At 34.0% G+C, this 27,936-nt stretch overlaps 1 protein-coding gene across 3 annotated transcripts in view; it reads right to left on the reverse strand.

The window, feature by feature from the left end:
• BLTP3B (bridge-like lipid transfer protein family member 3B) overlaps positions 1-27,936 on the reverse strand; it is a 96,046-nt gene that overhangs the window by 23,850 nt on the left and 44,260 nt on the right. For 2 of the 3 annotated variants that reach the window (XM_077845955.1, XM_077845956.1), the window contains 12 exons: positions 27,411-27,551; positions 26,303-26,473; positions 24,151-24,331; positions 22,173-22,256; positions 16,728-16,910; positions 16,113-16,231; positions 12,583-12,724; positions 8,234-8,427; positions 4,819-6,317; positions 4,465-4,640; positions 1,228-1,367; positions 401-551 (listed from right to left, as the gene is read on the reverse strand). In XM_077845955.1, coding sequence (XP_077702081.1) covers positions 401-551; positions 1,228-1,367; positions 4,465-4,640; positions 4,819-6,317; positions 8,234-8,427; positions 12,583-12,724; positions 16,113-16,231; positions 16,728-16,910; positions 22,173-22,256; positions 24,151-24,331; positions 26,303-26,473; positions 27,411-27,551 — 3,181 coding nt within the window. Of the gene's footprint in view, positions 1-400; positions 552-1,227; positions 1,368-4,464; positions 4,641-4,818; positions 6,318-7,631; positions 7,718-8,233; positions 8,428-12,582; positions 12,725-16,112; positions 16,232-16,727; positions 16,911-22,172; positions 22,257-24,150; positions 24,332-26,302; positions 26,474-27,410; positions 27,552-27,936 lie in introns of those variants that run through there. The other variant, XM_077845957.1, reaches the window with a different exon arrangement.

Raw genomic sequence — 27,936 nt, forward strand, 5'->3', positions numbered from 1 at the left:
AATACCAAGTACCATGCCGGACTCAGGAAATGTTTGGTTTTAAGCAAGATAATGATACAAAAATTGACATTAATTCCAGCATAGAACTAAGTTTGACATTCTAGGATTACTTTGTTATTCTTTTCATATAGAAAAGAGCTCAGTTTTCTTAAACCTATTACATCAAAGAACAAGAAGACTAAAAAAAATGGCCCTTAATAAAGAAAACAAAAGGAAATTAGAAACATGTTATATTTCTAACAATCAAAATACTTTATGAAAATAAGGTAATCTAAAAGAAATCTCTTACATTATTATAAACAAATATGATTTGTCCTTGAATCCATTATACCAAAGATAGAACTGCTAAGGAATCATATGTATAAAAACAAAACAAGGTTAAATCATATTTAAGTCTTACCTATTGGACGATTACAAAGGTAATGCCGAAGACTGATATTGCCTAATTGATCTGGTGTCACTTGGTCCACTTGAAGACAGATTTCCATATCTTCCCCTCGGATGTCAATTTCCCCATTAACACCAGTAATTTTAAACACCACAACTGACATCTAATAATGATTGCATAATAAATATTAGCACACCAAGTAATTCAAAACACAATTTAAGAAATGACAACAGGAAACTATTATAACTTCTAAAAACACAAATGTGACCTAATATAACCAAAAATATACTCTGACCAATGCAACATGGTTATACATTATAGTGACAAACTTTAGCTTTTCTTTAGCTTTCTTTCTATTCAGTCAAGAGAGAATTTTTTTAGGTCACAAAGATTATATGACATTTCTGTGTGAAATTATTTTCACTGAAGGCTGAACACATTTTCTAAGTCATCTGTAGGAATACTTCACTGGGTGGAAAGGGCTTTAACCAGCAACATACTTCTTTTGTAGGAAGTTCCTCATAAGAACTGATTACTATTGCCCATCAAACTCATTTTCAAAATGTATTTAAATGTCACTACAATAAAGGCCAAAAATAAAAGATGGAAAAGACAGAACCTCCCTTCCTCAGTGTGAGAAAAACAGATGTAAAGAAGTGAAATTCAGAGAAAAACAATTCACCAAGAGGAAAGGAAGAAGTTTCAAGAATAGAAAGAGTAAAGTGAGTCACTTATGACTATGGCAATTCACTTTATATATTGTCATAAAACGTGCATGTATTAAATATGAAATAAAAGTGGTAGCATTTCTCTTCACAGAACATCTCTGAAATGATTACCAAGTCTTGATTTTCTTGAGCACCCTCTGAATTTGTACTGATGGCATCTGGGGAGGTTTCACCAAAATTTGGTAGATTTGCACTGGCATTTGCACTCTCTCCAAGGCTCTGGTAATTTGTAGTCACATTCTTTTTAATACCTGAAGTAATAAAGAAATAAACTAACAAATTAAAATCAGTTTTAGACATGATCCAACAATATTACATTTATCTAACCAATATGGGATATCCCTCAACTCTTTCTCAAGCAAAGGCTTGTTTAAAAGACAATAGGCAAAGACAAATTAAATTTTTTTTGACAAATTAAATTGTTATTAGCTAGCAAATAATAGGAAATAATATCCACAATCAATCTCTACAATCATGGAGATATGAAAGTGCTAAACTTAGGTTGAAAAGAAATGTGAAACACTGACCACAGGCCCATTGCTGGTGCAGTGCTGGAGTAACAGGTTTCTAGTTAGCCAGCTTTCACCTCCTGCTATGCTACCTCACTTGGAATAGTCCCAGTTTATTTATTTATTTTTTTTTAAAGGTTTTAATTTATTTATGATAGTCACAGAGAGAGAGAGAGAGAGAGAGAGGCAGAGACATAGGCAGAGGGAGAAGCAGGCTCCATGCACCAGGAGCCCGACGTGGGATTCGATCCCAGGTCTCCAGGATCACGCCCTGGGCCAAAGGCAGGCGCCAAACCGCTGCGCCACCCAGGGATCCGGAATAGTCCCAGTTTAACCACTGCATTTCCCCTTTCAATTATTTTATAGTAATGTCTAATTATCATCTACATGAGGTTAATGCCACTATTATCAGTGTGATCATCTTCCGTTCTTACCTACCTGTCATAATTTATCAGTATGGTGTGTTTCATTATTTCTCAAACTCTGTGGTCAAAGACAATCTTAAAAAAATTCTGTGTCCATCATAGACCAATACTTTAAACACAAAAAACAAGAGTCTTTTCCTAATGTAAATCAATTCCTCGGATATTATGGTTCAGGAGAACTAGGAATTTATAGTCATGTCGTTTAACTGTTACACAGGGGTGCCTGGGTGGCTCAGTCGGTTCAGCACTGGACTCTTAGTTTCAGCTCAGGCTGTGATCTCAGTCAGGGTGGTGGAATCAAACCCTGTGTCTGGCTCTGCACTCAGTGCAGAGTCTGCTCAGGATTCTCTCCCCCTGCCCTCCATAAATAAATAAATAAATAAATAAATAAATAAATAAATAAATAAATAACTTTAAATAAATAAATAAAGCTACACACAGAATCAGTCCTCTTATATTTTCAAGATGCAAAAAACAGTCTACTACTAGAATCTATTCAAAGGCAGTAATTAGAAATGCAGACAAATTTATGAACAATGATATTAATTATAGCATTTTTATAACCATGGAAAATGATAAACAATCTAAACATCCAATATCAGGAAAATGATTAAAAGGTCATGGTACAGGGGCACCTGGGTGGCTCAGGTGGTTAGACACCCAACTCTTGATTTTAGTTGGGGTCATGATCTCACGGCTGTGGAATCAAGCATACCTGGAGTCTCATCCTGGGCTCCATGCCAGGTGTGGAGCCTGCGTGGGATTCTCTTTCTCCCTTTCCCTTTGCCCCTCCCCTCACTCATGCACATGCTCTCTCAATCAATCAATCAATCAATCAATCAGATCTTTTAAAAAGAAAAGTCATGGTACGTTTTCATGACAATTTAATATAGACTTTAAAAATATTTTCAAAGGAGTTTAAGTATTAGAAAATGATTAAAAGTGATAAAAAGCAGGTTAATCATATATATAGTATGATACCAAATATATATATATATATATATATACACAAATGTATATACAAAGTCATAGAATAAATGATGGTATCACTAATTATGGGACTTTGGGTTATTTTATTTTCCAAATTGTAGTTGTTGGTATATATTCTCCAAGTTTTCTATATTGAATGGTAGTCATTTTCATTATTTAATTTTTAGAAATAATAATAAGGAAATCACTAATGCTTTTTAAGAACAATTAAGGGGATCCCTGGGTGGCGCAGCGGTTCGGTGCTTGCCTTTGGCCCAGGGCGCGATCCTGGAGACCCGGGATCAAATCCCACATCGGGCTCCCAGTGCATGGAGCCTGCTTCTCCCTCTGCCTATGTCTCTGCCTCTCTCTCTCTCTCTCTCTCTCTGTGACTATTACAAATAAAAATAAATAAATAAAAAGAACAATTAAGCATATTTTCTATAGGAACACTGTTTATGAAGTATGTTTTGATCATAAAGCAGAAATCTGTTAAGGCAGGATCATAAGCCGTATGGGGAGCTGCGGAACTAGGCAACAGAGTGCCTAGCAGTTCTCTGTGCCTAACTCTCTAGAACAGAGTTCTAGGACCCATTATCAGTCCCTCTCTCATACATGTGGTAATTGCTTCCCAAGTCTGAGAATCTAGTATAACATACTGATTGGGTAAACGCTTAGACTCTTGGGTCCATCTAGCTGAGTTCCTAACTGTACATTAATTTCTCTAAGCCTCAGTTTCTGAAGCTACAAGCATTTCCTTACTCTAAGCTGTTTTCAACATCATCAATAATAGGCCTATTACCCTTCATTCACAAAGTAATTTGTATTCACTTCTGGTCTCTTCTACTTCAGTGTCTGGCAACTAATCTCTAGCTATGGCCCATGCTTCATTCCTGTTTACAAAGTCCCTGATGTCTTAGTGATTGGGATGCATTTAATACTCTCAGTCATTCCTAGTGGTCTTACTAGGGCATTAGTTGCCTCTGAATAAATGCAGGTATTATGTAGGTCCATCATTCCTAACTCTGTACCAGAATCCTGGTTACAGAGATTAGCAGATTCAGTCTGGAAAAATTCCAGTCATAGACCACCATAAATGAGAATCCATCATGCAAATTAAGCCCATCTAACCAAAATTTTACATAAAGGAGTCTCTATAACAAGAAGCTAATAGCATCCATGTGGTTTGCTTTATGCCCTAAATGACTATATACAAGTAATTGCTGGATGTGGCCGTAAAGAAGAAACATCTGGTGAAAAGAAGCAATAGAACAACCATTAGAAAGTTAGGTATGATGCTCTTTGTATTATTATATATGTATGTATGTAAATAAAATAAGTTTTTTCTGGGCTATACCTTATTACTGGGTAGAACTAACAATACTTAAACATCACTTCTAAGATTTATATATTTAATATGAATTCTTAAACTTCTATTGCTTTACCTTTTTCCAAAAATATATGAGTATCACTTCCATCACTTTCTAACAACTGTTCTTCCAATATCATACTGTCAAGTGAAATGGTATCCAATGAGGTTTGTGAGGAGCTTCTCTTCATGTTTTTATAAGAAACACAGAGTGGAGCCAGGTTGGGTGGGATGCGTTCCTTAGGCTTTCCACTGTTAACAAAATTATTAGAAAAACATCACATTTTAAAATCTAATTTTCTATGCGTTAACTCTAACAATGCCTCCTTATTTTGTATGAGGTTTTCTGTCCAAAAATAAAACACGCCCCCATCACACACATATGCACAGAAAACCAAAACCCCTCCAAATTCCAATAGTATGCTGTTACCTTAAAGATGACTGCGATGTAAGTGTTCTAACTGTGGGTGCTTCTTCTTGATTGATTTCTAGGTTCTCAGAGAGTGAAGCTGTCTCTGGAAGCAAATCTTCACCTTTAAAGACTGACTCTATGGTTTCATGTCCTCTACTACTTAAAGTATTTGAAAGTATGTTTTGATTAACATCATTATCAAAGGACAGCAAATGTGAATCTTCTCTGTGGTTTAAGACACTATCTGAATCTGTATAAGATGAATCCTTTTTGTCACTTGTTTCTGATCCAATTTCTCCCGATATACTTTTGCAGACAATTCCACTACTTTCATCTTCACTTATTTTCCCTAAATTTTTATCTGATAAACAATCTGGAAGAGAAATACCTTTTTGCAGATTGGTATCACTAGCTGATTTAAAAAGCAAAGGATCCTTTGAAGGCACATGGCTAAGGTCAACACTCATAGATCTGTTGTCTGACATGTGGTTAATAGTTACACTTCTAATTTGATTTATGCCACTACTAACTTGTTTCCTTTTTGAAGACAAAATTTCTCCATTTTCTGTAGGCAAATAATCAGGAACTGTTGGGCTCACACTTTCAGCAACAGGAGACTTAAAAGTATTTCCTTGATCCACTGGATGTAGCAAAAGAGCCACTTCTGCACTTTTAAGTAAAATTCCAATGCAAATTGAGGTCTGACTAGCAGGAGTGCCAGTCACAGCTTCTACATCTTTCCTTAAATTCTCCAAAAGCAGAATAAGTGACTCATGGAGGAAAAGCAAGAGCAGATACTGGTAGTGATTGATCTGCATACTGACATGTTTATGAATGTGAACCAGGACATGAACATCTGCATCTGCTGATGAGGAGGAAAATCTTAGAAATGTATCTGAAGGCTTCTGACTACCATTTGTCAAGGGCTCAGATTCTGTACTATAATACTCTTTCAAGAGCTTCTTCCGCTTCAGTCGGCCTGTCAGATCACTAGATTCGCTTTGTGATGTATTTAGAGATCCTTGATTATAAGACTGCAGCTCTTTTTGTGACAATGCGTATCTTATGGGTTGGCAAATCCAGATGGAAAGAGGGAAAGAGTCTACAAAATTTATGGGACGCCCTTTTCCACTCTTTGTCCCTTCGTAATCTACCCAAAATTGAGAAAAGTACACAGCCCAGACATCTGTGGCAGCAGAAGTTTTAAGAGTGTGTTTATTCAACTTGGGAGTAATATTTCCTTTATAAACTTCATGCATTTTGGTATCTTGTTCATGAGCATGTCTCTGGAAGATTGGATGCAAAAGATTAAAATTGTCACCAGATTTGGGAAAGCTGGTATATGCTTTACTGAAAAAATCACAATCTTTAAAGTCTTGAAACAAAGCTTCTAGATCAGAATGTCGACAGTTTGGACAATGCCTTGTATTTGTGGCAATCATTTCAGAACTCTGAACAGAAACTGCATGTGGTTGATCTTGATGACATTCAGATTTCATTTCTGAAGGAATAACAAACTACAAGAGAAAAAACATTAACTTATAAATCCATACATCTTAAAATAATCACGAACATAATTTAGCTCAGGAATTCTTTTTGGTGCTTCCCCCCAAAACACTACTTTCCTATCCTATCCAGACAAAAAATACTCTCTCCCCACAAGTACTTTCATTAAACCAAGTAAAAGGGACTTAACTGATTAACCACTAAGAAAAACACAACTTAAAAAAAATCCATAAATAATGAATAGTGAACATAATATGTAAATTTGCATACAAAATATCACAAAACAAAACAAACAACAACAGAAAAGGAAACTAAATGAAATCAGTATTACGAAAAGCTTACTATGCCCTAAGTATACAAATGCTCAGTTTGGAAAAAAGAACTTTTTGTTAGGATATTTTAAACCCAAGAGATTTGGAAGATGACTGGCTGGATAAATGGAATGACTGGATACATGTCATTACAATGACTTTTCAGGGATAAAATTATTAAGAAAATAAGAGTACAGGTCAAACTACTTCCTAAAATAATTTTTCAGAAATTACTAACCTCAGTCCTCAAAATATTCACATCAAAGAGTTCCAAGGGACTGGTTTTAAAACTGTGCATATTGATAGTGTAAAGATCATTATATGATTGTCTTAAAGTAAATTGTAAATGTTATAAAATGTGTTTTTATGTTGAATATAAGATCTTTGAGAAGATCTTTACATTTCTGCAATGTATGTTTATTCATAACCTCATTTTACAGAGAAAAAATTACAGAAATTTAGAGTACCAGCAACACACCTAGAAACTGAAACTTTTCATCCATGTCCAAGTCTTATTCTATTAACTACATTATAGTATCTGTTTTTTAAAAAATTTCCCTCCTGGGATCCCTGGGTGGCTCAGTGGTTTAGCACCTGCCTTTGGCCCAGGGTGCGATCCTTGAGACCCGGGATCGAAACCCACGTCGGGCTCCTGGTGCATGGAGCCTGTTTCTCCCTCTGCCTATGTCTCTGCCTCTCTCTCTCTGTGACTATCATAAATAAATAAAAATTAAAATAAATAAATAAATAAACAAACAAATAAATAAATAAATAATTTCCCTCCTTTAAAGTTTAAATATTCATGGAATTCAGATGATCCTCTACTTGGCTGTAATACAAAGCAACTTTCTATTATCTTTGGATATCAATAATAGAATAACTGTGAACAAATAAAATCCAAATCTAATTTACTAGTTTCATTATATTAATTACTACTTTTGAAAGAAAAATTTTATCCAGTCTGGTAAAAAGTAGGGGAAAAAAATGACTGATTTAAATTTTATTTCTGCTTACCTCCAAACGGATGAGCAGTGACAACATAAAATAAAATAAAAAGAAAGTAAAGAAAGAAGGGGAAGATAGTAGTCTCTTAAAACTTTCTGAAATGAAAACCAAAAAAAAAAAAAAAGAAAACCAAAATTAAAACTGAAATTTTAAAATCAAAATTAAGATACAATTAAGCTGATTTATATATGAGCCTCCATCTTAAATCCTGGAAATTCTATTGCTATTGCTGCTAACTTCTCTAAAAATGGTTTTGTGGGGTGTCTGGGTAGCACAGTCAGTTAAACACCCAACTCAGTTTCAGCTCAGGTTGTGACCTCAGGGTCATGAGATTAACTCCCATTTGGGCACCGCATCCAGTGCAGAGTCAGCTTGAGACTCTCTGTCTCTTGCTCTGCCCCTCCCCTCACTTCTCTCTCTAAAGTAAGTAAATAAATCTTAAGAAAGAAAAGGAAAGGAAAGGAAAGGAAAGGAAAGGAAAGGAAAGGAAAGGAAAGGAAAGGAAAGGAAAGGAAAGGAAAGGAAAGGAAAGGAAAGGAAAGGAAAGGAAAGGAAAGGAAAGGAAGAAAGAAAGATGGTTTTGTTATTGCAGTCACTTGTTTACATGGTACCTTTAGCATTAAGCCATCAACTCGAATATCAACATGCTCATCAGATTTTGAATTGTCATTCAACTTGTATACAGCCATAAATTGATTAAGACTCTGTTTTAAATCCAACAGAAATTGATTTAACCATAGAATACTTCTTTCATCCACAGTAAACTGTAGTGCATTCAGTTGGCTATAAAGGTTGGCAGATGGAACTGTGGAGAAAAAATTTTTTTTAATATTTAATGAACAGATAGTCTAAATCTTCCATGAGAGAAAACATTTTTAACAGTTTTTATTCTTTTTAAATTAAGATAAGGTTTTGAAAATATAAAATTAAAGTGACACATGTGGATGATAACAAACACATTTAAATAGACAAAACAAGATTTTTCTATGCTTCACTAACTGAAAATATATTAATCTAAAACTATCTGTGTAAGCAGAAAGTACTATTTAGATCTCTTTTCCTAATGGTATAGTCACCAAGAAACAAACTTCAAAAACCTTACCTTCTTGATGATGTATTACATCAAGGTGTGGTCCTTAATCAGTATTTCATAAGGACTTTTACTATGTATATGTTAATCCAAATCCTCTAAAACAAGAGAACCAAGTAGTAAACAAGGCAGATCTCTTTGAGAGGAAGGGGCCAGGTACTTTTATTTTCCACTTAAACCAAATCCTAGAATAGTGCTTGGTGCAAAGTAAAATATCAAGTATCTAGTAAATAATAAAAGGAATATACTCTTTTTCATAGCTCCCTTCAAATATTAGAATGCTCAGAGGTTAGGTAATAGTTTATTGCTAATTTATATTAAACTAATATTCATATATTCATATTTACAGTATATCACTTCCTGAAACCCTTTTGCTTCTACTATAAAAGCCATTTTTTTCGGACCATCTTAAAAATCTTTTTTATTCCTAAACATTCAGACCTATTTACTTCTAGTATAACAAATAGCATGCACATCTAGAACTTTTTGAGAATAATAATTTAGGAAAATAAACCCAAAGTACAGGATATCAGGAAAGAGACAGCGTTATTACAATGTCCTGAACAGGACTTTTCTTTCCTTTCTTTTCTTTCTTTTCTTCCTTCCTTCCTTCCTTCCTTCCTTCCTTCCTTCCTTCCTTCCTTCCTTTCTTTTTTTTGTTCATTCATTCATTTTCTTTCAGCGAAGACTCACTGAATGCCAACTACGTTTTGTGTATGGTATTAAGCACAAAGTAATAAAAAGTCTGTAAGTTTTTATCAAGACAGAAACAAAGGTAGAAAAATTGTAATTCAAGTCCAATAGAGACATCTAATTAGGATGTGGAGGTGCTTGTATTTGAAAATAGAAAGGCAGCGGGATACTGAGAAGATCACATCACACTCTAGAGGGAAGGAAGGGGGATGCCTCTCATATAGACTACAGACTGAGTGATGATGAAAGCTAGAGAGAGGACTAGAGAGCTACAGTAAAGAAGGAAAGAAAAACTCAGCTCTGCAATCTGGGACAGACAAAGAAACCTGGTGCACTAAGTAGAAAAATCTACACAGTTTCTAACAGAGGACACTCATGAAATAGATTATTATATAGTTATTAAAGATATTTATTTAAAATAAACCTGTAGCGGGGCGCCTGGGTGGCTCAGTTGGTTAAGCATCTGCCTTTAGCTCAGGTCATAATCCCAGTGTCCGGGGTGGAGCCCCCCACTGGCTCCCTGCTCAGTGGGCTCAGAGAGCCTGCTTCGTCTGCCTCTCCCCCACTCGTGCTCATTCACTCTCTCTCTCTCTCTCTCTCAAATAAGTAAAATCTTTTAAAAAATAAATAAATAAAAGAAACCTGTAGAAACCTGGAGTATGCTCATATCAAAGGGAAAGTCTAAGATGTAAATAAAATATGTAATAGAAACACATATATTAAAAACAAGACTAGCAACATATTTATGGTTATGGTCTAAACTGTGTCTCCTCAAAATTGATATGCTAAAGTTGTAACTCAGGGTACACCTCAGAATCTAACTGTATTTAGAGACAGAGCTTTTAGAAAGGCAATCGGTAAAAATGAGTTCATATGGGTGTGCCGCAGTCCAATATGATTGGCATCGCTAGGAAACACACGTGAAAAATAGCCATCTACAAGCAAAGAAGAGCTCTCCGAAGAAACGACCCTGCTGACACTTGATCTAGAGTCTCTAGAATTAGAAGGAAATAAATTTCTTTTTTTAAATCACCCAGCCTGTGGTACTTTGTTATGGCAGTCCTAGCAAATTCATACATTTATGTTCAGCAGAAGTCATCTCTAAATTGTAGGCTGTGGGCAATTTTTTATTTTTGGCATTTTCTTTTTTTAAAAATCATAAGATATATTACTTACAATTATTTATTTTTTAAAAAATTTTATTTATTTATTCATAAGAGACACAGAGAGAGAGGCAGAGACACAGGTAAAGACACAGGCAGAGGGAGAAATAGGCTCCATGCAGGGAGCCTGACATGGATTCAATCCCAGGACTCCAGGATCATGCCCTGGGCCGAAGGCAGGCGCAAAACCGCCGAGCCACCCAGGGATCCCCATTTACAATTATTTAAAAAGTGATATATTTTTAAAGTTGGATTGCTTAACAAAGAGATGAAATATAAGGACTAAACATAGATCTTTGTGTGTGGGGATTCAATGTATTCTCCTCTTTTATTTCTGTGTATATTTGAAATTTTTGATAATGAACAGTTAAATTACACAGTTAAACATAACCTTGTAATTCCACTCCTAAGTATCTAGAAGGTTAGGGTTTAAATTGCTGATAAAGAATTTTATAGTTTTATTAGAAAAAAAAATATGTACTATATAGAATGAGATTCCTTTGGCACATAGTAACCAAACTGATTGAAATATATATATAAACCTAGATTAGAAGTCAGAAATCCTGTAAACTAGTCTTAACTCTGAAGAAGAATTACTAGTTCATTGATGTATTACTGAAGGAAAACAATTATTTGTGAGGGGAAAGGAGGGCTAGAAACAATGGGATTCTCCAATTATAACAAATGGTTGCGAATGCCCTAGGAAGGCAGTGTAATAACATAGTTGGGGACTGAGGGGAAGACACAATGAATTTTGATTTAGATGACCCATGCTTGAGTTTCAGCTGTGCCATCTTACTAAGGTGCTGAGCAAATGTCTTAACTTCCTCACTGTTTTAGTCAGGAAGGTAGAAAAGAGAAACAAATGAGAAATAACCAAAAAACTGCTGACAAGCATGAAGGCAGTGAGAATTCAGTCCCAAAATTTTGGCACAACAATTAAATGGTTAAACAGCTAAAGAAAAAGGTACCACATAAATAAAGGCAAATTTTAGTTTGAAGAACTCCTGGATGAACTGAGGCAATAACATAGAAATTTAACAAAGAACACAAATGTATAATTATTTTAACTTTTTAGGACCCCAAAATAGCATACAAATAAAAATTTATGTAATTCAATGTTTCTAAATAAACACAAAAGACAAAGGCTGTCCAAAGTATACATCTGTGTCTAAAAAAAAAAAAAAACAGCCAAAAATGTCTCTACAGCAAAAGAATAACTCCATTATTAATTTTTCAAGGAAATATATAGAGTTCTATATAACTGAAATGAAATTGGTTTTTACTAAAGGAAAAAGAAACGACCTTATTCTACAAATAACCTAACTTCCATAAATTCTTTCATTTAACAAACAGCTACTAAGAAATGAGTCAACTCTCAGGGATAATATGAAGCATGCCTACCACATTAAGGATGCTATAAGCTGGGCTGTCTGGGTAGCTGAGTAGGTTAAGCATCTGCCTTTGGCTCAGGTCATGATCTCTGGGTCCTGGGTTCAAGCCCCATGTGGGGCTCCCTGCTCAAGAGGGAGTCTCTTCTCCGTCCCCCTCTGCCCCTCCCCACTGGTCATGTTTTCTCTCTAATAAGTTAATAAAATCTTTAAAAAGAATTTTAAGGGACACCTGGGTGGCTTAGCAGTCGAGCATCTGCCTTTGGCTCAGGGCGTGATCCCAGGGTCCTGGGATCGAGTCCCACATTGGGCTCCCTCCATGGAACCTGCTTCTCCCTCTACCTGTGTCTCTGCCTCTCTCTGAGTCTTTCATGAGTAAAAAAATTAAAAAAACAAAAAAAATTTTTAAAGGATGCTACAAGCTACTGAGAGAAAAAAATATGAATAAACAGAATATGTTAAAAAATGCTATACTATAGTTATATACCAAGTACAATGACAGTACGTAAAGAACAATGGATTTTTGTTTCTTTTTTCATGTTTATAAAACTCAAAAACTTAGGAATAAAAAAACAACTTTCAAAGTAATGGACAAGTAATAACAAAACAGGAAACTCTCTTACTTGGAAAATCCTTTCCATCAGGATAGTAATATTCTGTGAATTCTATATAGACAGCTGACATTTCTTGTGGAAGATACAGGGATTTTTTATTGCAAGAAATCATACTCTTGGGGGAAGAACGACATTGTTCTGCTGTAGAGACCTGAAAATATAATTAAGCACATTGAAGTAACACTGAATAAAGCCCTTTCCAAACAATTTAACGCCACATGAACATCACTTTAAACTCCTAAAACTACTTCAAATAATTAGTAATTTCTGATGAAAACTTTATTATATATTTAACGTCACATTCAATTATTTTTAATAATACTAATCAACTATTCAGAAAACGATAACCTCTTTAAAGTCTTATCAGTTACAAAATCCTTACAATAGTCCTTGAAAACTTATTACTTTGAGCCTTCAAATATCAGAATATTTCTGTAACAGAAGTGTAAAGAGCAGAGTCAGAACACACATCCAGGTCCTTAAGAACAGACTGCTTCTCTGGTGTGTACTTTATAGTAATTCTTTATCTTAATTTATTATTATGAAAAATAATATAGCTATATACAAAGTTTCAATCTGGGATAATAAATTACAGAAATGGATAATGGTGATGTGGTGATGACTGTACAACGATATGAATAATGAATGCCAATGAATGTAACACTTAAAAATAGTTAAGATGCTATCAAAACATTATGTTGTACACTTGAAACTAATATGTTATATGTCAATTATACTTCAATTTAAAAAATGCTTAAAATGGTAAATTTTATGTCATACATATTTTGCTGCAATAAAAAATTACTTATAAGTAATACAACTACAAATACTTCTGTCAAATAGTGTAATCTCTTTTTTCTTTTTTTTTTAAAGATTTATTTATTTATTTATTTATGAGAGAGAGAGAGAAAGCGGCAGAGACACAGGCAGAGGGAGAAGCAGGCTCCATGCAGGGAGCCTGACATGGGACTGATCCTGGGTCTCCAGGACTACACCCTGGACTGAAGGCAGCGCTAAACTGCTGAGCCACCCGGACTGCCCCTCTTATTTTTTTCTAAAAGGACTATGTGTTTGAAGGTTATTACATTTTTTTTACCCCCCCCCAAACAACAAATTTACTTCAAAAATGTATATAGTAATTTCCCCAAAGTTCATTAGTTTTATGAATTTCATTTATTTGTGCTTGTTTAGTATATACCCAGGGATGTATCTCAAGGTTAATTAATTTTTTATTCATTATATTTATTCAACAAACATATATATTTCTTATGTGAAGTAGAACAGTTTTTCAATAGTTTATGTTTCACCTTGGTTAAACTGCTAGTAAACCTATGGAATACTTGCACAGTCTCTATAAATTTAAGTCATTCTCTAGCATTATTATCAGATTAAGAAGCTCTTCTCTGTATATATGGAAACAAATCCTTTGGAACTCAAAGTATCAACTTATATTAATAGACCATAGCTTACTTCCTGTTTCCTTCAACAGGCAAAAAGTTATTCAAATTGAGATAAACATTCTATTTTCTTCCAGTTATTTTTATTTGTTCTATTTTGGTGTATTTGTGCATGTGGGATGTCTTAACAGTATTTTATCCTCTATTACTTTGAATTAGGGTGATTCCCCTCCCCTATTTCCATATGTATTTATTTACATTTTATAATTTAAAGTTAGCTTAAAATAAGATGTAGTATATATGGAATGTAAAACAAGAACCAACTGTATAATAAGAAAAAAAAACATATAATAGAGTTTTCTCAAAACTGGCACAGTTGAGATTTTGGACCAGATAATTTTTTGTTGTGGGCACTGATAAAGATGTCCAGTACATTGTTAATGTTTAGCAGCTTCACTGGTGTCAACCCACTATTTGCCAGTAGTAATCCCCTCCAGGTGTGACAACCAAAACTATTTTCAGACAATGTCAAATGTTTCCAGGTGGTAAATCAGGCCCAGATAAAAACCACTGAGGAAAATAAAAATAAATTTATGTATCAAAATAAACCACAATAATTCATAAATGAGAACACATAACTAAAACTGTTTATTTTTTAAGAATATTACATATTCATTCTATTGTCTTGGTCTCAAGGATTGCAATATTACACTAGATTGTATGATTACAGCCTGCACAATATAAATGGGACAGAGATCTTAGCCATGAAGTTCAGTTCACAAAATAGCCAATATTTGGTAGTTCAATAAGACAAAAAGTATTTTAGTTTCTTCCACTAAGCATTGTATAATAAGGAATTTGGCCTTCTAAGAGAAGTCTGGCCTTTGTCCCTGCTAGAATTACCTAGAGGTAATTCTAAATTCAACTGATAGTTTATGCTTATGATGATGACTAAGAGTGGAGCTGGCCAGACTTGACAGTCTTAGTAGTCTTTAGAGGGTAGAGGCTTCGGGTCACCTGGTATCAATCTATGTAGAAACGGAGTTCATCTATGAAGGTACTACTTCATGTGTATTATTACACATCCCTTCCAGGAAGCTAATGTGTCCTGAGAACATTTAGAACCCTCCCATCCCGGGATCCCTGGGTGGCGCAGCGGTTTGGCGCCTGCCTTTGGCCCAGGGCGTGATCCTGGAGACCCGGGATCGAATCCCACATCGGGCTCCCGGTGCATGGAGCCTGCTTCTCCCTCTGCCTATGTCTCTGCCTCTCTCTCTTTCTCTCTCTGTGACTATCATAAATAAATAAAAATTAAAAAAAAAAAAAAAAAAAAGAACCCTCCCATCCCAATTCAAATTGGTTCTCTTTCTATGGCCGAATCTAGTTTGTATCCTTTCCCTGTAATAAATGTAATTCTTAGTACAAATCCATTTCGAAGGGCACCTGGGTAGCTCAGTGGTTGAGTGTCTGCCTTTGGCTCAGGTTGTGATCCCAGGGTCCTGGGATTAACTCAGGCATCAAGCTCCCCCTGGGGAGCCTGCTTCTTCCTCCACCTATGGCTCTCTCTCTCTGTGTCTCTCATAAATAAATAAATAAAACCATTAAGAAAATAAAAAAAATAATAAAAAAATAAATGTGTTTCTTAGTATAATTTATTTTATGAGTTCTATGAGTTATTCTAATGAATTCTTGAATCCACAGAGAGTTTAGGGGAGACTCCTGAACTTGCAGTTGCTGTCAGAAGTCTTGTACAGATTTGGCAGTCTGGAAGATGTGCTCTTTAGCTAAAGTATGCTAAATTAACAGTTTGGTTAATTCTGCATAACCATATAAACAAAAATTAATCAACTGACATTTTCTCTGCTGTCTAATTTAGCCATTTCACAAAACTGGTCAAAATGTTGTGGGGTTGTTTGTTTTTATTAAGTAGGTTCCATATCCAGCATGGAACCCAATGCAAGGCTTGAACTCATAACCCTGAGATTACGACCAGAGTTTGAGATCAAGAGTCAGATGCTTAACCAACTAAGCCACCCTAGTGCCCCTGGTCAAGATGTTTTTAAATAAAATGATGATATTAGTTCATAAGAGATGCTTGTAGAAGATGTTTATCAGAAGATATAATTAAAAAATAAAGCATACCTGATATATATTGAAATCTGCAAGTCTAACCACAACAGAACTAGACATTAACTTAGCTTTGGATTGCTGAGATAATACTGAAGGTGTTCTGGAAGTCCCTTTCAGAGCTGAGTCTTTCTCTGTGGGAAATAAAAAAAAAACTTTCAACTTATTGCAAAATTATTTTTGTAACAGTCACTTTCTAGAAATATATATGAACTCTAGTTTATCAAATAAGATAATATATGTGAAGAAACTTTATGTATAAACTGATGTAGGAATATAAGTTATTGCAACGATTCCTCTTTTTTGTGTGATTATTTCTTAAACATGAGTCATACTTACATCACATTTAAGATATTCTTGTACAATAACTTCTACCTGAAAGTCTTGTTTAAAAAAGCCATTTAACAGTCTCAAATATTCTACCTGGGTATAATTCTCATTGGTCATATTAAGAAGTGCTTAGGTCCAAAAGTCTATGTTCTGAATAAGATGCAGAACTTTTACACATTATTAAACATAATACTTATCCACAGAAAATATATTATGATCACATACACACACGCACACACAAATACACACACACACAATTAATACCAGGGGAATGCCATAATGTTTTTATAGGTAAAATACCTGTTTGTGTGTGCTGGGGAGAGGCATGTGTTGGGGATTTAGGAGGTGAACCTACATTATGATCCTTTACAGCCTGCTTAAGCATTTCAACGTTGCACTCAAATTCATGTAACAATTCATTGGCCCATCCATTTTTTGTTTTGGTTGCATCACTAAAATACATCCAATGATTACAACTATCTCCTGTAAAATAAGTGATAGGTATTTCACTGAAAAATGTACAATTTTCATTTATTTTATTATAGCACCTCTTCTGACGAGATTTATCCGTTTTCCAAGGGAATCTTTCTCAAGAAAGCAGACTTCACTTACAAGAGATTTTAATCGTCCTAGAAAATATTAGCAAAACATTTAGAATACAAGAAGAGAGTGTCAAAGGAAAATTATTTAAGAGGTTTCATTCAAGACCCACCACTGGTACAACATCACTCAATGTTTCAATTACAAATAGTACTGCTGGTCAACCTTCACTGACTGCTCAACTACCTGTATACCTCCATTACAAAGAACCCCACAAAATACTACAACAGGTGAAAGTCCTTTCATCAAAGATTTGTTATAAAGTAATAAAATAAGATTAAGGTTATTAAAACACTAAGGAAACCATTAAAATTTCTCAAGATAGTCATCAGTCATAAAAATATAGATATTATCTATACCTCTATAGATTTTTTAGAGGAAAAATTAAAAATCAAGATTATTAGGTTTCTCTGTAGCAAAACCTGAGAAAAGTAATATGAACGTGTAAGAGTTAAGAAAATAAAATCTTTATGACTAAAAGTTTTACCTCCCAAAATATGAAATATTTCTGTAGTTAAAAATATTTTATGTATATGTAAGTAACTGCCAAATTAGGAGAATAGAATATACAACAAAGCCTTTCAACAAAAATCAAATAGCATAACCTTTACATTCTGTCAAGTACAGATACAGAATTAAAAGAGTAGGAGATGGAAAGTTGTGAACAGAAAAATTTTATCACTTTCTTAAAGTCTTTAAAAATTCATTATATCTGTTTTTTCTTATCTTTGTGAATTAAAAAAAAAAAAGCCACACATCATCAAAATGCAGAGACTGGCATAAGGTCAAATAACTTAATTTGGCCATAAACATATATACTTTTTGTTTTTATTATTTGGGAGAAAAAGCCTATCAATATTCAACTATTTTTTTAAAGATTTTATTTTTTTAAATTTATTAATGAGAGATACAGAGAGAGAGAAGCAGGCTCCATGCAGGGAGCCCGATGTGGGACTCGATCTCAGGACTCCAGGATCATGTCCTGGGCCGAAGGCAGGTGCCAAACTGCTAAGCCACCCAGATGTCCATATTCAACTATTTAAAAGCATATTAATGTATCACTTCTCAGGCTTTTGGCTACAATCAAATGTAAAAAATCTATTAATGCAACCTAAAAATATAGAAAAGTTAAAAAAAAAAAGTTCCAGGAATCCTACAATGTAGCTAAATCACTGTCATCCTTTTATTTTATACTTTCTTGATTTTTTTAATATACTAATAATATACTAATTTTTAAAATTTAAAACATATTAAAAACTTGCTTTTGTCACATTAACCAAATAAAATAGTACAAAATATATCTTCCATATTCTGATTTTAAGTTTTAAGAAAAACAAAACCACTGGAAGGACATAATAAAGACTAGAGCAGAATTAAATGATATAGAAACTAAAAAACAATGGAACAGAGCAATAAAACAAGGACCTGGCTCTCTGAAAAAAAAAAAAAATTCAATAACATTGATAAACCTCTAGCCAGACTCCTCAAGAAAAAATGAAACAGTACTCAAAATTGCAAATGAGAGAGAAGAAATAATAATCAAGACCACAGAAATACAATTATAAGAGAATATCATGAAACACTATATGCCAACAAATTAGACAACCTAGAAAAAATGGATGAATTCCTAGAAACATTTAAGCCACAAAAACTAAAACAGGAATGGAAAATTTGAACAGACCAATAAGCAGCAAAGAAATTGAACCAGTAATCAACTCCCAACAAACAAAAGCCCAGGACCAGATGGTTTCACAGGCAAATTCTACCAAACATTTTAAGAAGAGTTAGTATGTACTGGTCTCCAAACTATTCCAAAAAACAGAAAAGGAAAGAAAACTTCCAAATTCACTGAGACCAGCAGTATTTTCATACAAAAACCAGATAAAGATACCACTGAAAACAAGCACCACAGAATATCCCTGATGAACATAGATGCAAAAATCCTCAACAAAGGGATCCCTGAGTGGCGCAGCGGTTTAGTGCCTGCCTTTGGCCCAGGGCGCGATCCTGGAGACCCAGGATCGAATCCCACGTCGGGCTCCCTGCATGGAGCCTGCTTCTCCCTCTGCTTGTGTCTCTGCCTCTCTCTCTTTCTCTCTGTGTGACTATCATAAATAAATAAAATAAAATAAAAAAGACTTATTAAAAAAAAGTCTTAAAAAAAAAATCCTCAACAAAATATTAGCAAACTGAATTCCACAACACATTAGAAAAATCATTCACCCAAACAAGTGGGGGATTCATTCCTGTGTTGCAAGGGTGGTTCAATATTTGCAAATCAATGTGATACATCACATCAATAAGAGAAAGGGTAAGAACTATACGATCATTTCAATAGATGCAAAAAAAAGCATCTGACAAAGTACAACATCCATTCATTATAAAAGCTCTCATCACAGTGTGTATGGAGGGAACATACCTCAACATAATAAAAGCCATATATGAAAACCTCTCAGTGAACATCTTCTTTAATGAGGAAAAACTGAGAACTTTTCCCCTAAGGTCAGGAACAAAAAACAAGGATGTTCACTCTCATCACTTTTATTCAACATAGTACTGGAAGTCCTAGGCACAGCAAGCAGATAACAAAAAGAAATACAGAGCATCCAAATCAGCAAGGAAGATGTGAAATTTCCAGTATCTGCAGATGACATGATACTACATGTAGAAAACCTGAAAGACTCCAGCAAAAAACCTGCTACAACTTATAAACTAATTCAGTAAAGTCACATGATAAAAAAATAAATGTATAGAAATCTGCTGCATTTCTATACACCAATAATGAAGCAGCAGAAAGAGAGATCAAAGAATCAATCCCATTTACAACTGCACCAAAAACCAAGAGATACTTAGGAATAAACCTAAACCAAAGAGACAAAGGATCTGTACTCTGAAAACTAATTGATGAAAGAAACTGAAGAAGACATAAAGAAATGGAAAGACATTTCATGCTCATAGACTGGGAGAATACGGTTAAAATGTCCATACCACCCAAAGCAATCTACACATTTCATGCAATCCCTATCAAAATACCAACAGTATTTTTTTTTCCAGAACTAGAAGAAACAACCCTAAAATCTGTTTAGAACCACAAAAGACCTCAAATAGCCAAAGCAATTTTGAAAAAGCAAAGCAAAGCTGGAGTCATCACAACTCTGGATCTCAAGTCCTATTACAAAGCTGTAGTGATCAAAACAGTATGGTACTGGCACAAAAACAGATATACAGATCAATAGAACAGAATAGAGAACCCCCAGAAATAAACCCACAACTATATGGTCAATGAATCTTTGAAAAAGGAGGAATGACACCTGGGTGGCTCAGCGGTTGAGTGTCTGCCTTCAGCTCAGGGCATGATCCTGGAGTCCTAGGATCAAGTCCCACATCGGGCTCCCTGCATTAAGCCTGCTTCTCCCTCTGCCTATGTCTCTGCTTCTCTGTGTCTCTCATAAATAAATACATTAAATCTCAAAAAAAAAAAAGGAGGAATGAATATCCAATGGGAAAAGGACAGTCCCTTCAAACAAATGGTGCTGGGAAAACTGGGACAGAAACATCCAAGAAAATAAACTGGACCGCTTTCTTACACCAAACACAAAAATAATTCAAAATGGATTAATGTCCTAAATGTAAGACCATAAAAATTCTAGAAGAGAATAGGCAGTAACCTCTTTGACACCAGCCACAGCTACTTTTTTCTAGATATGTCTCCTGAGGCAAGGAAACAAAGGCAAAAATAAACTACTGGAACTACATCAGAATAAAAAATTTTGTACAGCAAAGAAAACAATCAACAAAACTAAAAGGCAACCTATATAATAAGAGAAGATATTTGAAAATGGCATATCCAATAAAGGGTTAGTATCCAAAATATACAAAGAACCGATTCAACTCAACACCCCAAAACCAAATAATCCAATTAAAAATGGGCAGGAGACATGAGCAGACATTTCTCTAAAGATAGCCAGATAGCCAACAGACACATGAAAAGATGCTGAACTTCACTCCTCATCTGGGAAATGTAAATCAAAACTACAATGAGATAGCATCACATACCTGTCAGAATGGTTAAAATCAACAACACAAGAAAAAATAGGTGGTGGTGGGATGTGAAGAAAAAAAAAACACTTGTACGCTGTTGATGGGAATGCAAACTAGTGCAGCCACTGTGAAAAACAGTATGGAGGAGCCTCAAAAAATTAAAACTAGAATTACTATATGATCCACTAATTCCACTACTGGGTATTTAGCCAAAGAAATACAAAAACACTAATTCAAAAGGATATATGCACCCCTAAGTTTATTACAGCATTATTTACAACAGCCAAGATATGGGAGCAGCCAAAGTGTCCATGGATAAAGATATGGTATATATATCTACAATGAAATATTATCAGCCATAAAGACGAATGAAATCTTGCCATTTGCAAGGATTATGAATGGAGTAGGGAGCATAATGCTAAGCAAAATAAGTCAATCAGAGAAAGACAAATACCATATGACTTTACTCATGTGGTATTCAAGAAACAAACGAGCAAAAAGGGGGAAGGAGAGACAAATTGCGAAATACATTCTTTAATTATAGAGAACAAACTGATAGGAGGGGGGTGGATGGTGGTTGGGTGAAACAGGTGATGGGAATTGAGGAATGTAGTTCTTGTGATAAGTACCGAGTGATGTATGGAATTGTTCAATCAGTATACTGTACACCTGAAACTAATGTAACACTGTATGTTACCTAACTGGAATTAAAATAATAAAAGATCGGGATCCCTGGGTGGCGCAGCGGTTTAGCGCCTGCCTTTGGCCCAGGCCACGATCCTGGAGACCCGGGATCGAATCCCACGTCGGGCTCCCAGTGCATGGAGCCTGCTTCTCCCTCTGCCTGTGTCTCTGCCTCTCTCTCTCTCTCTCTCTCTCTGTGACTATCATAAATAAATAAAAATTAAAAAAAAATAAAAGATAAAAATAAACATACATTAAATTAAAACAGAATGATAAAATAAATTTAAAAAGAAATGAATTAAAACAAAATAAATACAAAAGGAAATGCGATAAACTGTCTATATAACTTCATTTTTTAATTTTTTTTCTATATAACTTTAAAGCAAGATTTACATCTATTAAAGAAACTGGTATACATACCTGCTTTGTGATAAGGATAATAATCTATAGTTAGCTGTGTAAAAGACAGTTGCATAGCCCCTCCAGTAATACGTCTATTCGACTCTAGAAAAAGAAAAAAATAGAATTGAGAGAAAGAAACATTAAGGAAGTATCAGAAATACTTCATTTATCATACCTGCAGTAAACTGAGACACAAAGAAGTTAATTAAATAGACCAAGGTCATACCAGCTAAGAAATACAGAGCTGTTCTGAACCCAAGAAATATTAACCACTATACTATATCATCCTGTCTCTTATTAAAGAGGAATTTTAGCCTATTGGGTTAGGTAAGTTGTCTGAAGTCACACAGCTATATTAAGATTAGAAGCAGATCACAACTCTGTGTGACTCCAACATAAAAATCAAATTTTAAAGCAGCATGGATAAATCAACTATAAGTAAGGAAAATACAAATTAAGATACAACTAGATACAAATGAATATAATTCATTTCAGACCTTTCTGGATTTTAGAACAGATCTGTAGGATGAGGGAAAAATTTTGGTGGAGGAGTTTTCCCCTTAAATAACATAATTCAGATTATTCTATGAGGGAATATGAAGAGTGAGAAATATAAAAAAGCTTAGAAGACACTTTTCTCTATTCTTTTGCTTATTACTTAACTTTGACCCCTCATTTTTAAATTTTTGATTATTTTAACTTTTCCATTTTTCCTTTCAAGTAACTAAAGCAGAAGATCCTAACTTTAAACCAGAAAGCACAAAGGTGGACAAAAGAAGACAACAAATCCTTCTCAAAACTCCAAATCTTCCTTACCTTTCCATTCCACCCTTTTATCTAGTCACTGATATCTGGCTGCTTTATCTGATGAAGGCAGGGTAACTTCTGCTAAATATCCAGGTAGGTTTCACTATTTTCTCTTTCAGCTTTAAAAATACAATGCAACAATTTTCACAGATTCAGACTCTGAATCAGGTCTGAAGTAGATCAGTCCAATACAGATATTCCTGTTTTAAAGAGATCCTCAGGGACACCTGGGTGGCTCAGCGGTTGGGTGCCTGCCTTCGGCTCAGGTCCTGATGCTGGGATCTGGGATCGAGTCCCACATTAGGGTCTCTGTGAGGAGCCTGCTTCTTCCTCTGCCTATGTCTCTGCCTCTCTCTCTTTCTGTGTCTCTCATGAATAAATAAATAAATCTTAAAAAGAGAGAGAGAGAGAGAGAGAGAGATCCTCAAGCTCAGCAAAGTCAGAGAACTACTTACCGTCCTAGAAGTACCACTAGACCAACCCTCCCAACACTCACAGGCCAGGAACACTCTCCAGTGGAGAAACAGAAATGCCCAGTACCTACATTATGGAACCACAGATTTTCAATGTGACCAAGAGCTTCCCATTTACTTCATTACCTGTATCTACTATATAAGGAAAAGTAAGAGAAGCTAAAAGTAAAGAAAAAAACCTTACTACCTGGAATTTAGCTTCCTAACCAAATTTTGGGAGGATTACTGGTAAAGAGCCACAAGAAATGGTTAAATAGCCATACATCTGTGTTTACATGCACATGGGGTCAGAAATATGCAGACAGACGACCATGGGACATGTGTGCAAATAATTATGAATTGAGTATGTACTAAAATTTAATTTACAGACAATTTCAAAATGATAAAAAGGCTAATTCAAAGGCAAGTCTAATATTTCATCATCCTCCAAGGATGTCATCTATTTAGTCCTTGATTTTTTTTTAAACCTAATTTTATTGGTAGTATCAATAGCTACCAATTAATTGTGCTGAAATTCTAAGTATTAAAGCAAAATAAAATTTCATATCAACATATATTGCTTAAAATTACAATTTTCATCTATGTACTTCATATGAATGATAAAATTATGGCCAGTTATAGCAGACATACTATATCTTACATATGATAAATAATCTAGTTTTGTAGGAAATCCTAGAAAAACCAAAATATAGTGTGAAATAAGCAGCTCTTATTACCTTTTTCTCTAGCATGAATATCATCACATATGTGTAGATCTAGATGAGAAATCACTAAGTGATGAGAGGTTTCTTTAACATCAAAGTCATTGAATAGTTTCACAATTGCATCATTTAGATCAGGAGCATTTGAGGTCTGTGGTGTCTTCACTTGTTGGGTAGATGGGGCTACTGTAGAGCTCTAAAAGATTCAAAACTGCCTTATCACTTCAAGTTAAATATTTGAAATTCCACAAATGAGAAAACTTAAATATCTTTAGTAATGAAGTCATGAAAAATAAGCTAATATATTTTCTATCAATAACTTGATTCTTCTAAAATATTTTCTGAATTATATGAGAATAAAGTTAAATCTAAAAACTGGAGGCTATACACAATTTGAAAATGAAACCAATGTATTTTAATAAATATTTGAATAGTTATATTTGTAGTCTTTTTTGGGGAAATATATTTATTAATTTATAAATATATAACATAAATAAATAAAATATAGTTATTAAAGGCAGCTTATTCAAATAGTATTACTTCTACATATTAGAAGAGAAAGAGGTGGCCTGGGTGGCTCAGTCAGTGGAGGAGTTTTCCCCTTAAATAACATAATTTAGCTTATTCTATGAGGGAATATAAAGAGTGAGAAATGTAAAAAAGCTTAGAAAACACTTTTCTCTATTCTTTTGCTTACTGTTTAACCTTGACTCCTCATTTTGTTATTTCAGTTTGTTTTAACATTTCCATTTCTTGGTTCCAGCTCAGGCGGTGAAATAGGAGCCCTGCATCAGGTGCAGACTCAGAGGGCAGTCCATTTGAAGATTCTCTTACTCTACCCCTTCCCCACCCCAAACAAGCACCCCCCCCCCCAAATAAATAATCTTTTTCCAAAAAAAGAGAAATAAATGTGAGCCCTGTATATATGAGCTGTATACACTATTATATGCCCATGTAAAATATAAATCATTTCTTTCTACATTGCTTGTGATACTGTTTAGTAAGTGATCTGGTGCCTCTCCTAAGGGATCTGGCATGTCCTCTGAACGTGGATATCTGAAGAAGCCAGAAAGCAGAAGAGATTTATAATAGACATTGAATTCAAATTTTTCCCCCGAAGGAAGAAGCATGAAATACTGATGAAGTGTAAAGACCTATATGAATCTAATAACCTAAAATGTGTAAGCATACTATATGTGTAAGCATACTATATGTGTAAGCATACTATAAGGTCACGTTATGTAAACTACAGAACTGTACATGAAACTTTAGTAATAATTAACAAAATTAAGACAAAATTTTTCACTAAAAAATATTTAAAAGTTTCTAATTAAGAACAACCCAATAATAAAAGAACAGTTAGTGATATATGGAAAATTAAAATGTATACATTTTGTATAAATACATATTTACATATCATCTATTAAGAACTATCTATAAAAAAAAGAACTATCTGTAAACAAATTTTAAAGTATACTCAATAAAGGAGAATTTCTCAAAGAAAATGATCAAGACCCACAGTAATTAAAGAAAAGGAAAGATGAAATACAACTGTGAAGCCTTAAATTCTAGGGGCTCGAGATAATTTTTTTTTTTTTTACTAATTGTAAAATTAATTTCCGTAAGACAAATCACTTATTTTTATTTTTACTTACTTTATTTTTTACTTTTTTTTAAGTAGGCTCCAGGTCCCATATGGAGCCCAACAATGATTTCACAATACCCCTTGTTTTTATTAAGAACAAATACAATGCTAACAGTTTCGTGTTGAACTTTAGCAGTTCCCCAGGGTTTTACATTTTCTGCAATATTAATTTTCACACTTCTCCCTTGACTATACCCAGGTTCTTTCCTTTTGCCCTTACTTTAGTAAGTTTAAGTTGTATTTTACTTCTTGAAAAAAGATATTTATAATATCAAATACTTTTATGTCATCATTAACTCTAGTGCCTAGTACAGAACTTCAAACAAAATAGACATCATATGACAGAAACACATTTAATATATATTTTCATATAGATACTATGTGTAGAAAATTATCCAGTGAGATATCTACATAAAAGATTCTTGGACTCAGTCTTATGATCTAATTCACACAAAGAAACCACTAACCATTCTGACTTTTAGACCATTTACATATTCTGTGTTTTTCCTCTTAAGAACATACCTGTGTAGGTTCAGGAGCCATACTTTTCCTTTGTTCTGTTGATTTTTCTATCGCTTCACTAAGAGACTTTGCATATTGTACCATAGCCTTCAATTGGGAATCCGTTAAAACCCACAGTAAGTCATCCAATATTAGAATTAATTTTGTTGCAATAACATTGCAGTCCTTTAACTGTCAGAAAAAAGGATTCATAAAATTAAGCCAAGACATAAAACTTACAATGCACTGTTTTAAAAATATTTAAAATGTTTGAATGATATTAAATATATATCCTTCCTTCATTCACCAAGTATTTACTGTGTTCCTATACTATAGAATGAGTATGTCTTTGTATTGAAGATATGGTGGTAAAACAGACTGACAAATTCCTGTACTTTAAAAGATGCATGTTATACAGAAACAAGTACTTATATAATTTAATTTTGCATTTATAGCTAATAAATCATAAAATTACCCATATTAATTGTGCTAATTCTAGTACAGAAAGAAGTATTAAGATTAAAAACTGAAGTGTTATTTTAACCACATTTCACAACACTAAGCATTATACTCTGAAAAAATTTTTTTCAATTTAATTTAGTATATTTATTTGTGTCTAGTGATATAAAACATAATGATGAGACTTTAAGTGCACCATGTTTTAAAAACCCATTATTCTTTCATTAAACTTCATTACAGTCTATAGTGAACTCTGAATTTGATATCCTCAAGTAACTGTATTCCCTATTTATTTAAATCAGCATTCATACCTTAATAACCCTCTAAAGGTAGTAGTTCAGTCTACTAATAACAGAGGCTTTGCTGTTTACTCATTCTTAAGTAAGATTCAATAGAAGAAATGAAATTTATAAGACAGGAAATATTCAAAAATATTTGACAATGGAGAATCCATTAAATTTATCAAAAGTAAAAATCTATTAAACCTAGAAAACTGAAAAATGTTATCATAACACTAGATTTCTTCAAATACTGCTTGAGGCACTATATTTCCTTTTATTTTGCTTCATTTTAATATTTCAGTGTTTCATCTGGAAAATTATTTAAAATTTCCTCTCAATTCCACTAGTTATCTATCACATGAACCAAAAAGGTAACCCTGTTGACTTACTCTTCTTTTAAGTGTGACTCTGATCTTTGATTGGTTGGTTATTAATCGAACAGGAGCACACATAATTTCAAGATGTGAACTTTGAGTAGCATCGGCCTCTATTCGAATCATCTGCCAATTTATTTCTTTAAATGTCAAAACCTAAGGAGAACAGGTATTAGCTTCAGTTACTCAGTCAAAATAGAGTAAGAAATATGTAGATTCATAAAAACAACAAAAAAGCTAAATAAAATTTTATCTTTTTACTAATATTTTTTAAAGATTTTATTTATTTATTCACGAGAGACACAGAGAGAGAGGCAGAGACATAGGCAGAGGGAGAAGCAGGCTCCCTGTGGGGAGCCCAACATGGAACTCGATCCTAGGACCCCGGGATTATACCCTGAGCTGAAGGTAGATGCTCAACCACAAGCCACCCAGGCATCGTCTTTACAATTTTCTTATGACACTCTAGATATATTCACTATGATTTTATTTTTTAAAACTGTATAGTTACAAAAAATTCAGTAACATTTCCTCATAATTA

The sequence above is a fragment of the Canis aureus genome, chromosome 13, assembly GCF_053574225.1.
Source record: "Canis aureus isolate CA01 chromosome 13, VMU_Caureus_v.1.0, whole genome shotgun sequence".
Taxonomy (NCBI): Eukaryota; Metazoa; Chordata; class Mammalia; order Carnivora; family Canidae; genus Canis; species Canis aureus.